Source organism: Lissotriton vulgaris, chromosome 4_1 (genome assembly GCF_964263255.1).
Source record: "Lissotriton vulgaris chromosome 4_1, aLisVul1.2, whole genome shotgun sequence".
NCBI lineage: Eukaryota > Metazoa > Chordata > Amphibia > Caudata > Salamandridae > Lissotriton > Lissotriton vulgaris.
Genome location: NC_141691.1, coordinates 1,405,064,538 through 1,405,079,065, shown reverse-complemented (window position 1 = coordinate 1,405,079,065; position 14,528 = coordinate 1,405,064,538). Strand labels below are relative to the sequence as shown.

Here is a 14,528-nt window from a genome sequence, read left to right as displayed (position 1 = left end):
GAGGAGGCTGCGCCAAAGGAACAGTAGCCAACGGAAGAGGAGCTGGCTGTGGAAGGATCGCAGGTGGCACAACAATCGGAGGTTGCACAGCCACAACTAGTGGCGGCGGTGCCGTAGCACTCTGTGCATAAGGAGGTGGCGAACTCAACAGATGCGACATTAAAGGATCTTTCGCAAGTTCTTTCTTGTCTTCCTGCTCTTTAGGCGGCAAAACTGGGTAGCATCTATCTACCGCTAACTTCTTCACCCTAAGCATCTGTTCGCTTTCTTGCTCTTCCTCATTATCCCTAAACGCAACAGCAGCTTGTACCATTGACATACCTAGTTCTCGTTTATTCTTCTTCGCTAATTTCATTTCTTTCTGTTTGGCTTCTGTGCGCCATATGCGGAAAGAGTCAAACATTGCCGGCCGGGCTTTCTTCTTGAATAATTTCACTTTGAGATTATCTAGAATCTCAGTTTCAAAACTACCGTAACGGGGCCACTGTAGAACACCGTCTTTCCTCGTATACTTTACCCAGATCTCGTTATAGCTAATAGGACCTACACCATGCTTCACGTATAATTCATATGTAGGAGTTCCAATTGGAGGAACCGGACACGAATCCTCTAACTGGGAATCCTTAGAACAACCACAACCAAATATCTTTCCATGTCTGCTAAGACCAGGCATCCTGCTCACTAGTCTAGCTTCAAACAACAAGGGAAATCTCAAAACGATAGTCTCGCGTATACACGAGTCCCTTGGCTTTGGGGCCTGCAGGTACCAAATCAAAGCGATCCACTAAAGGGATACCAAAAACAAACTAAGGACTAGGAGACGCTCCACTCATACTTAACTGAAATGTCGATGGCGTCACCAGAAGACCTGTCAATCGTCTCACTCTACAAACGTCTAAGGCTCCAAAACAGGGCGACAGTCAGGGCATCAGTCCTTCGTAGCCGTCGGAAAGCGGGAAACCTCGCAGCAAAGACTTTCGGACCACGCCGACATACAGGGGTCGATGAAGTGGTAGGCCTTCCTCCAGAATTTTCACACAAAGCTCCTCACGATCATCGGGCTTGGACCGGTACCGCTGAAGTCGCCCCACGTGGGCGCCAACTGAAGGACCAGGTTTTAGAACCCAGCGGCGTCAGGGAGAACGCCCAATGCCTTCTAGTTCCCCTGTCTTGGCAAACAGAGACACGGGATACTTCTTGATAACGTCAAAGACCAAAGTGTATTGGCTGCAACCAGGAACAGAGATCTACGAAGCACACACGGGTGGTTCGCTAAAGACTGCACACATTCAATGAGCGAAACATGGTCTTTTATGCCAAAACTCAAGCCTCAGGCAACATTTCAAATTAGCATCGAGTTCATACAAATGGACCAATGACAGTGCGACAATTTAAAAGTAACGTATGACAGCAATCCCATTCAATTGTCCAGCCCACCAGAAATGACCAACCACATTCCAGGTTTCATGTCGGATCAGGCCGGACAAACCCATCATAAAACCCTCAACCCAAATCAGTGATTATGTTGTAAAGGAAGGAACAGAAACAGATTAGAAATGAGATAGAAAGGTGGGTGCAGTGTACCATAAACTCAGGCACGTCCTACTCTTTGATCTTTATCTGACCAGCTGCTTAACAAGGAACTGGCTCAACGAGGTCAGCCTCGGGCATCGAGTCAGTTCGGCCAGGTCATTCAGAAGTCAGCTAAGGCATACGTGTCTCAAGGACTCATTTGGCCACAGTAATCGGGCCTATGTGAGGGCAACCATACAAAATGGCTGCTGTACACAAAATGGAACCCGAAGGTTCAAAGTAAATCCTTGAATACAGAGTGTTCTCATCGATCGATTCATGCGAACCCGCTCAGACACACTACACTCGTCATTTGCGGTCTGCTGACACCAAAATCGTCTATTTCCGACGACCTTTATTGTACGGGTTCAGAACCACAGATCCAGACCCAAAAGCTCACGGTACTACAGGGGGAGCGGTTAGAACTTGCTGGAAGCAGAGGTACTGATGAAGTGGAAAAGTGAAGGTTCTTGGTTTTGGAAGAGTTTAACATCAGAGGCCCAGTGGTGAATGACAGTGACGCAGTCAGAGATACCTGATTTAAGGTAGAGAGCAAAGGTTAGAAAGGATCAAAAAATGTGTTTGTATTCATCATAGACATGGTTGGAGAAGCCAAAGGTGGAGCTCACATAACCGAGCAAGATAATTTGGAAAGAGAAACGCAGTGGGCCTAAGAACACTAAGAATGAGCTGTGCTTCTTTTGGTACCTGGAAGTCTGCAGCTGAGGGGGAGAGGGGCTAGTCCACAGATGAATCCTCCAGCGCCTGCCTGGAGTCTGCATTTTATACAATACTAGTGCCTAGAATGATTGACTGGCTATCAACAAGGAGGTTGCTTTTGAGGAATTGGAGACTTTTTCCTGAGACTGACTCCAAGGCCCAAACCCTACTGGCCCACCACCAAAACTGCATTCACCATTGATGTTGCAAGCAGTAAAGCTGCATTGTACCCAGCAGTACACGACTCATGAAGGCACTCACAGCCACAGCAATAGGCTAGTAAAGGGCAGCGGAGTAACACTACGTTTTTATAACTGCCTGGGATCATTAGAAGCACTATCAAATACACCCACATCACTATGTGAGAGACTGATAACTGTTGTGGAGACTGATGTGCACAGTAATCATTTCGATGAGGTGCCCATGAAGCACTAAAGTCCCTCTACTTGCAAAAAGGTCTCGAAGGGATTTGTGGATACGACCAAGGCAAAGCAAGCTGTAACTGTGTCTTCCAAAGGCCTGGGAGGAGTTCAGGGAGACGCACTTCATGGAACTCCGCAGAACTTCGCCAAGTGTTTAAAAAACTGCAGTGTTACGTGGATTCCTGCGGGTGGGCGGAGTTTCCCTGTGTGCCCGTTCGCGTTGCGCTTTTAACATCAAATGCAACTCGAAGTACTTTCTCACTTGCAAAATCACTCTCAACCGGCACTACGCAGTTAGCATGCGCACAGCCATCTTGTTTTCTACAGGTGCTGGGCCTATTTTTTAATCCCTCTTTAAACGTTGTAATGCTCCATCCTCCTAATTCATCTACAACTTGTTTTTATCTATTGTATTAGTGTGTGTTATAGTGTTCCTTTTATCACTTTTTGTATTTGTGTATATTTTTCCATTTTATTCCTTCCTTCCTTCCTTCCTTCCTTCCTTCCTTCCTTCCTTCCTTCCTTCCTTCCTTCCTTCCTTCCTTCCTTCCTTCCTTCCTTCCTTCCTTCCTTCCTTCCTTCCTTCCTTCCTTCCTTCCTTCCTTCCTTCCTTCCTTCCTTCCTTCCTTCCTTCCTTCCCCTGTTTCTTTTCTTTACCCAAACCAGTACCATGAAATAACAGGGTGACCAGGGGAGTGGCAGCACCCCTGAACAGCCAGCAGCAGCCGCCTACCTGCGGGCAACACTATCGCCCATGTGTGAAGCCCGGGGCTATTTTCAGCGAGTAGGAGGTAGGAGCACTATTTCTTTTTGTGCAGGTTCACCTCCTCTCCAACCTGGCAGCAGGTAGCATTCCCAGCAGTGGATACCCCCTGCGGGATCGTCAGCTGCACTGGGGATGGTGCCCCAGTGTGTGCGGTGCCCCAGCCAGTTACAGCACACCTTCCAGAAGCTGGATATTTTTGAACGGGAGCAGGACCTGTTTGACCTACTCGGTGTTGAGATCCTGGGGCTCGGTGAGTATTATTAATTATTTGTTCTGTATATGTTCTGCAATGCTATCATTTATTGCCAAGTAGCATGTTGCTCACACTCAGAGGTAAGTTACAGTTAGTTTACGTTAATAATATTATAATTATGTGATCCAGTTATAGCTAGGCAGGTGCTCAGTGTTACCTAATCGTACTTATTATCGGCGCTCACTTTATTAATTAAGAAGCAACTGCAGACACTTCTGTCCTCCTGTCACCAAAGTGAATCAGTGATAGCAGTGAGTTAGCTTTCTTTGTGACTATCTGTATGTAGCTCATACAGTACCAAGCATTTTTAGAGTGATGTATAGTGTGCATCTGTGCATGGCAAAAAAGGGAGTCTGAGTTTGTCCATCAAGGGAATTGAGAAATGAGAAGAGAATCAAAGATCATTCCTTGCAAAGTATTAGTTCCAAATGTATTTTTTGCAGAGGAAATTTGGAATAAAGATTTTAGGATTAGTATGGCAAATTAACGATAGTCGATAGGTTCGAAACTAGTACTATAGGCAATCTGATTTAGATAAGTACAATTTGACTGCATTTGCCTGTCATAATACTTTTGTGGAGATTAACTGAATCACTAATCTACTTTTTTTATCTCTTCATTTGTTACATCAGCACCAAAGGGCAAGAAGAGGGAAGTTGTGGAGGCGGGTCTGGGAGAAGCTGGTTAGGAGGCACCAACCACCAGCAGCGCTGCCGAGGTCTCTGCTACTCCAGTACGTCCTATTATGTATTGTTATCATTTCCCTAATGTTGGGTTTTAAACTTGTTGTCGGCTTAGGGCAGAATCTTGGGATATTGGAATGTTGGTGCTGGGTTCCAGGACAGGAGTTGCTGCCTAGAGCCTGGTGTTGCAAGCAAAACATAAAATTGCTCTCACACCATTACTTGTCGTCCTACTTTCACGTGGCAAAGAGGATGGGATACAAACCTGCATGTGCAAAGCAGAATGAATTTGCTCTTTTTGCTCGGCCCACTATGCTACTTTTAAATTTTGCCTTGTTTATTTTTTTACAGTGTCTCCTTTCTTTCTAACTCCCCTATCCAATTCTAGTTTCATTCCTATTATCTCTGCATTTCCTGTTACCTTATTTCATGTTTTTAATTTTGGTGGATTACTTTTTCCAGTCTCTAGTTCACTTTTTTTCTGCTTTTTTAGTAATCTTTCCCTTTCCCCTTCATATTCTGTGGTGCTGTAAGACTGACAACATATTTTTGGTATTCTACTGTCCAATATAATGATTGCAGGCCCAAGTAAGCTAGTATTATAAATATTATTCACTATGTATGTTTTTTGAGAAGGCTTTCATTTTTTTGTGAATGCTTTAACAGTTAACAAGAGAGTGGCCATGGTCATGGACCCCCCCTAATGTTGTGCTGTGTAATTCATTTATACAGTTTACTAGCAGTTTCCATGACAGTGCAGCACTGCTAGAAAGTATGAGGTCCCATTGCATTTGCCAACCAACACCATATGTCTTTCAATGATCATTATTCCACCCCTCTAATACAAAATGTTTTTGGTTGACTTCACTACCTGGCTTTTCTAACATCGTCAACCAACAAAATGCCCAGAGTAATATTGTAAGATACTGCAGTGCTAACTGAACTGTAGTGATATTGGTATTGGGGTTGTATTTTTCTGATTGAAAGAATTTAGGGGACGCATGTCTAGCGTCTAAAAAATGTATAATGTTTTATTCTATCTGTGAGAAATAGAGATGCACTCTAAGGTTCAACATTTCTCTGCGTTAATAAATTTTAAACCAAGGGTGCTGCACTACTTTTGTGTGTTGACATCACACATTTGTATCTCGAACAATGCACGGAAAAACCTTCTGCAGAGATGGTATCCTTGTGACAAAAATCGGCCGTACAAGTGTAGCTGCCTAAAGCTTAAAAGTCAAGATACGAGACATACATCCTTTGAGTTTCAGCCTTGCCTCAATACAGGAGCGACGTACCCACAACTCGGGTTTCCATTCCAAAAGATCATCTGGCAAAGCTTTAAGGTGCAGTGCACACTGACACCTTTCAGATTACTGCCCCTGAGGAAGGGACCTGTGAGTCCCGAAATGCATTGGGCTTCGGGCTTTGTGACATCTATGGGCCACGTGACAGCTATGCACCAACGAATATGGGAACTGTAACGGAAGGATATTTTTATTTATTTTATTTTTTATTTTATTTCAATTTATATAGCGCGTTATAACCCAGGGGTCTCTAAGCGCTTTGTCAGGATCAAAACATCAAGTACCGTGGAGGACAACTGTTCATAAAAATTACAAATCACCCCATGCTTGCTGAAAAAGCACTGTTTTTAGTTTTTTTCGGAAGGACAACAAATTAGTCTCCTTCCGCAATTCCATTGGCAGCTTATTCCAGGCTGCTGGGAGTAAATAGGAAAAGGCACGACCACCCACTGTGGCCAATCTACAGTGTGGTTGAGTAAGGAGGGAGGCGTCAGCAGATCGAAGCACCCTGGCTGGACTATAGAGAATTAGGCGAGATTTCATGTAGGTTGGTGCCTTACCGTAAAGGGCTTAGTGAACAATGCACATCCCTTTAAACATCACCCTTTGCTTAACCGGCAGCCAGTGCAGTTCTTGCATAAGGGGCGATGCATGGGTATTTCTTGGCTTTTTAAAGATAAGCCTAGCAGCGTCATTCATGACAACCTGCATCTTATTCAGGAGTTTTTGCGGCAGCCCTATGTATAGCGAATTGCCATAGTCTAACCTAGCCAGGATCGTGGCGGAGACCGCTCGCCTCAGAGTGGAAAAGGACAACAGAGGTGACACTTTCCTAAGTTGTCGAAGGAGGCCGACACAGGTCCCCACCACAGTCCTAACTTGTTTCTGCATAGACAGCCTGCCATCCACCTGGATGCCTAAGCTCTTAACCACAGCTGCTGGTTCCGGAGGTGACCCTAGTTCTCTTGGCCAGAAATGCTCATTCCATGGGTTCCCTGCGATGGTAATTGGCAGTACCTCGGTCTTACCCGGATTGATCTTTAATGAATTTCTTGACATCCAATTGGCTGTGTACTTCAAGATGTTTTGCAATCTTACGAGAGCACCCGGACCATCATCTAGTTGGATCACTATCTGGGTGTCATCCGCATAGTTGTACACCTGGCAGTCCATCTGGTTGAGCAGTCTAATCAAAGGTTGTAGGTAGATGTTAAAAAGGAGGGGCGACAGGGCAGACCCTTGTGGCACTCCGCAGGTGATCGATGTAGTGGTGGAAAGAAGGTCACCAAGCTGTACTCTCTGTGACCTCCCTTGAAGGAAGGAGGAGAGCCAAGCATGTGCCGTGCCCAGAATGCCGATATTGTATTGGCAATTTGTACTGTACAACACTAAGCTTTTTTAAAAGAATTTGGTTTGTTAAAGCAGTTTATGTAGTTATAAGATGGTTGCGTAATAGTACGCTGATGAATGTAAGCATTGTATTATGCTTTATTATTTATTGGTCAATAACAAGTTCTTGGAAAAAGAAAATGTTGATTTAGTATGTTTTTATACTAAGTGAAAAAAGTGAAGTTTATTATTATAGAACGTCTGTTCAGTAGGAACAGTGCTCATTACAATCAGGGTCTAGCCTGTAAGTTCTCCAGTTTAATGTTTTATTCTAGCCACACACACCACCAGTGATGTTGGCTCAAGTACTGCTGCAGGAGTACAGGCAATTGGGGGGGAGAAGGAGCGGCAGGGACAGGCACTGGTAAGTCACATAATTGCTTGTTTATTAACAATTACTATTATACTCAGTAGCAGACAGGGCATCGTCGACTTGTGAATCATGACCATGAACACCCCCATTTTACCAGCCGCAGTGGCGGCTGAGTAACGGCCTCTTCTATCTGCAACTCAGCAAAAGCTCACATAATGAGCGTTGATGGCTTGAAGGAAACGGGAATGAGCGGAAGGTTAAAAGAAAGGATGGGTGGAATGGTATTGGAGTAAAAGAGTGGATGGGTGAAAGGGTATGGGGTTGGGCACAGAGATGGATGGGTGAAAAGAAAGGATGGTCGGAAAAGTGTGGATATTGAATGGATGATAATGGATTGGAAATGTTGGTGAAAGAGTGGATGAGAAAAGTAAAGCCTAATTGATGGTGGCTATGGGTGAATTTCAATGAAAGCATGATTGAATATTTGGATTGCTTGGATGAATAAGCAAGGCAGCTCTTCTCATGTAGAGGCCAATGATGCTTAATAACTTCTCTTACTTTGTTTTATGGTCATCAAAGCTATGATTTAAAGTGGGGGTATTTCGAATTTTTTTATCTACTCCCTTGACTCACTGAATTTGTTAAGAGAGGCAGATGTATCCCGCCCATCATCATTCATCACCTCCCTTCTCACCCATGGAATTTTGTCACCCATGACCGAAGTTCAGTATTGTTCTATTTGTGACTGAAGAGTTGGCTGTGCAATGTGCATCTGCTTCCGTTAATGTGGCATTTACAAAGTTTTCAATGCATTGCAAACCAAACATTGGGAGTGTAGTTGGCCTAACAGCTAGGGCGATGGACCTCAAATCTGGGGAACCAGGTTCGAGTCTCGGCAAGGACGCGCTACATCCTGTGATTTTGGCCAAATCACTTACTCTCCCCTGGCCTAACAAATATGAGTGTGTCCTCATGTAACGTAGTTGGTGCTTGTGTAAAGCGATCTGATACCCGATACCTTCGGGTCTAGTTTGCTTTATATAAAACTCTGTAAAAACACACATACATTAAAGGTGTGTTTCCCTTTGCCCACTGAGCCACCTCTTAGTACTTCACTTCCTCATTCTTTCCTAAATTCTTTCATCGCAGCCTACCAAAAAATAGAAGAATCCATTCTTGGCATGTGTCACATTTTATAGCGTGACGTGATTCCAAAATATATCTCATAGCTTCCCATAACAGATTTATTTGACGCCTGTTCAGATTTTTCCCTTTCGACTTCTGTCAACTACAGTGACTGAATAAGCCAAAGCTTAGAGTCACAAGACAAATTGATGATCAGTGTAGAGACCCCTCAATTCTATATCAAAAGCTCTACCCTACTTGCCTTATCCCTCTACCCTAACCTGCTGTAGACTAAGTCAAGTTTCCTTTCCTTGCTGCCCAGCGAATGTATTTGTTGGAAGTCATATGTGGTGGTGGGTGAGGTCAGTGAATGAAGTGGGACTAGCTGCATGATTTGATTTCAAGTTTGGTGTATGGAATACGCTGTGATGAACATGCACAATACAATCTATATAGCCCGATCCTTTCCTTGTAGTAGAGTGAATCATTTTCTCCAACATCTGCTTATGGCAGACAGGAGCAAAATACCTGACACGCTGGCTAGCAATGAACATGCCTCCATTAATTTAGCACAGCAAACAACTTGTACTCCATAGTGCATAATGCCTTACTCAAAGTGTCTCTTTAGTTACTTGAAAAGGCTTTAGAAGAAAATGTAATCAAATCACAGTTTTTTTAATTCAGTGTTATTCAACCGTAATACTTTTCTGCCACACAGTCAGTGCTTTATGCGAGGAATCTGTTGGTAAAACATAAAATTAGCCTTGTGACTCTTCTAATAATAATCACATCAAATTCCAATGACAATAGGGGACCAGCAATTTACTGCTACTGTGCCACCCACTAATTTCAAACAATTGTTCGCACAGAGCATTATCTATAATTAGTAATTTTTCTTTTTGTTTTTCTCAATCGAGCTACTTTTTCTGGTTGACCCATACCCCAGACCACACAGGAAATAGAGGCCCATTGATGGCGGCAGAGACTGGACTTTATCCAGCGAGAAAACTGGCGGCCGGTGGTCCTGGAAAAGAATAGGCAGAAACAGCTTCCTCTGAGCCGGGGCCGAGTACAGCCGGTCACCCTCAGCCTCCAACCTCCCAGCAATCCCATTGCTGCTCCACCACCAGTTGACAGGGGCCCTGACAACAACTACTGCTGCCCCCTCACGCTCCCCCTCTGACAGTCCATTGCTACGACGCTTCCTGCAGCAGCTGGATGCTATGGAGAGCTGGCTTATCAGGATGGAGCAGAGCCTGGACCAGCTCCGTACCCAAATGGACAATGCTCTCTTCCAGTCCATTTAAAAAGTTTTTTGTTTCTGTGAAAGGGACTTGTTGTGGGTAGAGAGGGTGGGAGGGGAGTTGGGACCTGGTTTTTATTTGTTGGACATTTTTGTACATTGGTGGTTGGGTCAATTTGTTTGTGGAAAGGGGTAGGCCTGCTGTGGGTGGAGAGGATGGGCTTGTTTGTAAAATAAAATAAAGAGGAAAAATATAATTCATCCAAATGTACTTCGTTTTTACGCAGCGTCTTTATCTGCTTGTAGGAGTGTATACCGCTTAATTATAGGCAGTTATACCTCTGTAACTATTTTGACCATTAGGGGGGATGCTGCCAATCCATGACCTATATTGTCTACAGCAAAGTAGATAAAAAATTACTTGCACTATCAGTTACTTTTTTAATAACGTAACTAGTTCACTTCAGTCCATAGTTGCCATTCCTGAATACAGATGAAGCAATAACTGGGAAGGCATCACAACATTACAAGTGAGGTCCCACTTCCACGTAGGTGAGCTCCATCTGTAGGATTAATTGGAAGGATTATCCATCACAGGCAACTAAATGGAAATAAAAACACTGGGTCAGTGGGTTATAAATTATATCAAAGCTTTACAAATAATTGAGACCAAACAACTATATGACTGAACAAAGAATTCCTGATAGCGATAAAATAACAAAAAACTGCAATAGTAACTCCTTAGTAATGGGGAGCAATTATTTAATTAAAACTAAAGTTATGAAATCTACAAGTCATGGAAACTGGACTCAAAATCTGGATTGGGAAAGTTATGCGTTCATGGTTATGCAACACACGCCTGAATGATAATGCTGTTGACTGATGTTCTTCATTCTATATCTAAAATATGGACCACTTTAATGCACATTTGCCCCAGCAAGTGTGTGATCCGTTGATAGTGTAAATTAAGCCACACTTCAATAAATCACAAAGCCTGGGGGAAGAGGACAGGGGTTGGATGAATGGATGGGTAAGGGGATTTGTGAAAGGCTTGACAAAGACAAACACTACACAATTACAACATTCATCTCGGTGATAAGCAGCACATCACCGTCATCAATCTGTTATGGAAGGAAACAATGGAATGAGTATAACACTCTACAGTTAAATGCATTGCAAACAGTCCTTCTGCTTCAGAGACGCAGGTATTCAGATATCTAAATGTTCTGGCTTCTAGGTTGAAAAAAATAAAATTGAAGAGTGAACGCACCCACCCACTTCTCCAAATATGATTGTTAAAAAAAAATTATACTGTATTACAAAATTAGGTGGTGCATCTGTATTCTCCTTGGGAATGTCCATCACTCTTGGGTCCCTGTCTTGACTTGTCTGGTTGGTAGGTTGGTGTGTTGAGCTCAGCTTTCACCTTTCATTCATGAAGAAACTATTTTAGAGTCAAGTAGAAGGACAGAAGGATGGTAAGCTTCACAAGGACTGTACCAAGAAGACTCAGAGGCAGAGCAAAAATAACAAGAGGGCTCAAAGTTTCACTTTTGCAACCAGTGCAACAGACACACACTTAGCATTTCGCAAATCAAAGCACCTCTATCTATTCCACATATCTGAGTACTTGGCCTCAGAAGCATGGTTTCCCTTTGAAGTTGATAACTTCTTGCTTCTAGCTGTTGATGAGGTAGTCCCACCCTGAGTTCTTCCATCCTCTATCTGACTCCAAGTAACTCTGTCCCAGTCATGACCAGATCAAGATAGACATGTAGTGCGTCCTGTTGAAAGATAAGTAAAGAAACAGAATTGCAGTAGTTTGTATGGGTTTTTGTTTGTTAATTAAAGTGACTGTTCTGGTCTTTGAAGAACCAAAAAAAGGAGTGGACCCTGCAAATAAATCTAGCTAAGAGTGAAAGGGACAATCACCTCCAGGAAAAAATGATCACCCAATAGTCAGACTCCAAACACTTCAAATCATCTCGAACAAGTTCCCAAATTACAGTTCAACACCCTTTCTTATTGTCTGTCACCACATGAATCATCAATCATCACTCACAATCGCATAATAATCATTTGTTTGGTGCAATGTTTACCTGCTCCAACGCAAGCACAGTGGTAGGTATATTATCTCCTCTTTGATGCAAGCACCAGATTAGAATTTGGCAGTCTTGTAAATTAAATGATCGTTTGTGGTAGCCCTTCTAGGTGATGAAAAAACTGAAGCATCATAGGAGTGAACCATGCAGGTTAATTTTCACTAAGAAAGAATGTAAAGGCCAAGCTACTCCGGGAAAAAGTTATCACCCATAATTCAGGCCCCAAACATTGCAAATCATCTCAGGCAAGTTCACAAATAAGAGTTCAACACCTTCCCTCCATTACAATTGTAGTTACCTCTTCCAATCCAAGTACTTGTAGGTTATGTAGTAGGTATATAATTGAATCTTTGACGCAACCAACACATTGGAATTTGGCACTGACACTCTTGCATATCAGTGATCAGAGCAGAATTTAGTTTGTACCATGGATCAAATAGTGTGGCACAGATGTACTCTTTGGACGAGATAATGGCACGTTGCAGCCTTTTATTACAAGCAAAGTGAAGGATTAAGCTCTCAACCAAGTTGTGCGCTTCTGTGTTTTGATTAACACCTGTGGAGTTGTACCCTTCAGACACCATCTTTACCTTATCCAACCGGATGCAATAATGAGAAAGCTTGGCCCATTATGCTGTCCTCCATGCAAAATTCCCTTGTGAAAACCTCAAAAGGGAATAGCATCTGTATCAGAAATTTGACTAGGCCCCACTTGTCTGCATCCATGGTCATAGCTTTCCCAAATGTATTCCCTTCTCTTTGAATGACTTAGTCATTGATCTGTTTGTACTGCTCACACAGACATTTGCAACATGTAATAGGTTAAGTTCTAACGTCTTGGTATCTCCTGTATCAGGTCTTTAACTGGTGCTCTGTTTGCTCGCTGAATAATCTGCAACTGCTTCTGGCCTTTAAAAGAAGGGCTGAAATGAGTGCAGATTTTTCTGCACATTGCAAGTATGTTGCTGACTATGTCTTCTTTTTTGAGAAAGTTTGATGCAATGGGCCAAACACAGGACCCTGAAATAGCCACCATCTGACATGGCCTTGACTATGTAACTGCCATTGTACATGGAAACACATCTTATTCTTAGACCTCTGGGTCGCAGCCATCCATACACCTTGCTGTTAAAGCCATCCAAGATGTTTGCAATTGTATGTGATTTCTCCATAGTGAACATGGCCACTGCTGCATGCCTTTAAATGCTCCTAGACTTTCTTTAGAGCAAAGGCCTGTAGATATCTTCTGCTTTAACCCTGCAAAGGCGAACCAGTGTGCTGTGATTCACATGTAATCAGTTGCCTGACAACTTGCCCACATTACTGTTGTTAGGTGGATAGTGTGAAAACACCTTTCTGCAAAGCTTCTCCAAACCTTTGCAGCATATCGTGGTGCAGCTGTGGAATGGCAACTCCGGAAAAAAAAGTTCTTACTTGGAATCTTCCATTTCTGGCAGATGGCTACCACAAATTCTAAGAATACCACTCCTTCCACAAAAGAAAAAGGTAGGAGGTCCAGTGCTTACATTTTTGTCAGCTTCCCATTGTACAAATGTCATGTTGGGTGATTGTGGTCAGAGGGACCCTCCGGCCTTAACATCCACAAAATAGTAGCATGTATTTTCCTTTCTTTTCTGGTATCACTGATGAGACGGCGTTAGAGAAGTAGGTGGCGGTAGACTCCGTGTGCATCATAGAGGTGCAGTCACAGTATGCCGTGGTTTCCCGAGCTTATTTCGAGTCTTGTGCCATTGCGAAGTTGCTTTGCTGGGTGATTCCGCTGGAGCATTGCTGGGGATATAGTTGCTTTGATACTGGATGTCACCCTGTTCTTCTCATCACCCTCACCTCCCAGCTTTTAGCTGATGCTCCCCAGCTCTCCTCACCTTCATCACCAAGACCAAGTTCAGCAATTTCTTTAGGATGATCCTTCCACTGCATTGTGCGGTCTTTTTTTGTATGGGTTGTTTGGCCTCCAGTACCATAATGCATACCAGACTTACCTAAACATTTGTGTGATAAATGGTGCATAGTGCAATGTGCTCCCCCTCTCCGCTAACTGTAAAAAAGAACCTAACTGGGGAGGAGTACTTTTTTTACTGTGCCACTGCCAAAGCCTGAAGAAGAACTGGAGGTAGATGGGTGTGTCGTTGATTGCCTCTCTGCAGTGCATACTTCTACTGAGTTAGTGGTTACTAGTGCAGGTCTCTGCTGGGGCTCTGCAAATATGGGAGCAGGCGGTGCTACCTCTGACACATATCTTGGAGCTGGTTGAAGAGCAATATCAGACTCCTCAGTGTCACCTTCCACAATGACTGGCTCGTCATTGTCTTCCTCCTCAATATCTCCTTCCATAATTCTAAGGCTTTCAGGAGCTTTTCTTTTCCCTTGCATCTCCTGGCATCTCCTGGACTCTGCCCGGGTCCACTCCCTATCCCTATCATCATCATCAGAAGTTTTGCTTTGAGAAGATGGTGCAGTAGTACCCTTCCTTTTCCTTGCTGGGGATCTGGGAGTCAATTAATCTAATAGAGGAAGTTCTTGCACAGAAGAAAGCTCAACCCCCTGTTCTGCTGGCTGCTGTCCACTTTATGCTGTTTCCTAAAACTATTCGGTACTACTTTGCAAAAGGG

The 14,528-nt window shown here is 43.5% G+C and overlaps 1 protein-coding gene across 1 annotated transcript in view; it reads right to left on the bottom strand.

Annotated features, from left to right (window-relative positions):
* Positions 1 to 13,836, bottom strand: part of LOC147724053 (histamine H3 receptor-like) — a 188,909-nt gene extending 175,073 nt beyond the window's left edge. Inside the window, exon 1 of the mRNA XM_086917981.1 lies at positions 13,782 to 13,836. Coding sequence (XP_086774107.1) covers positions 13,782 to 13,836 — 55 coding nt within the window. The remainder of the gene's footprint in view (positions 1 to 13,781) is intronic.
* Between the last annotated feature and the right edge of the window lie 692 nt (positions 13,837 to 14,528).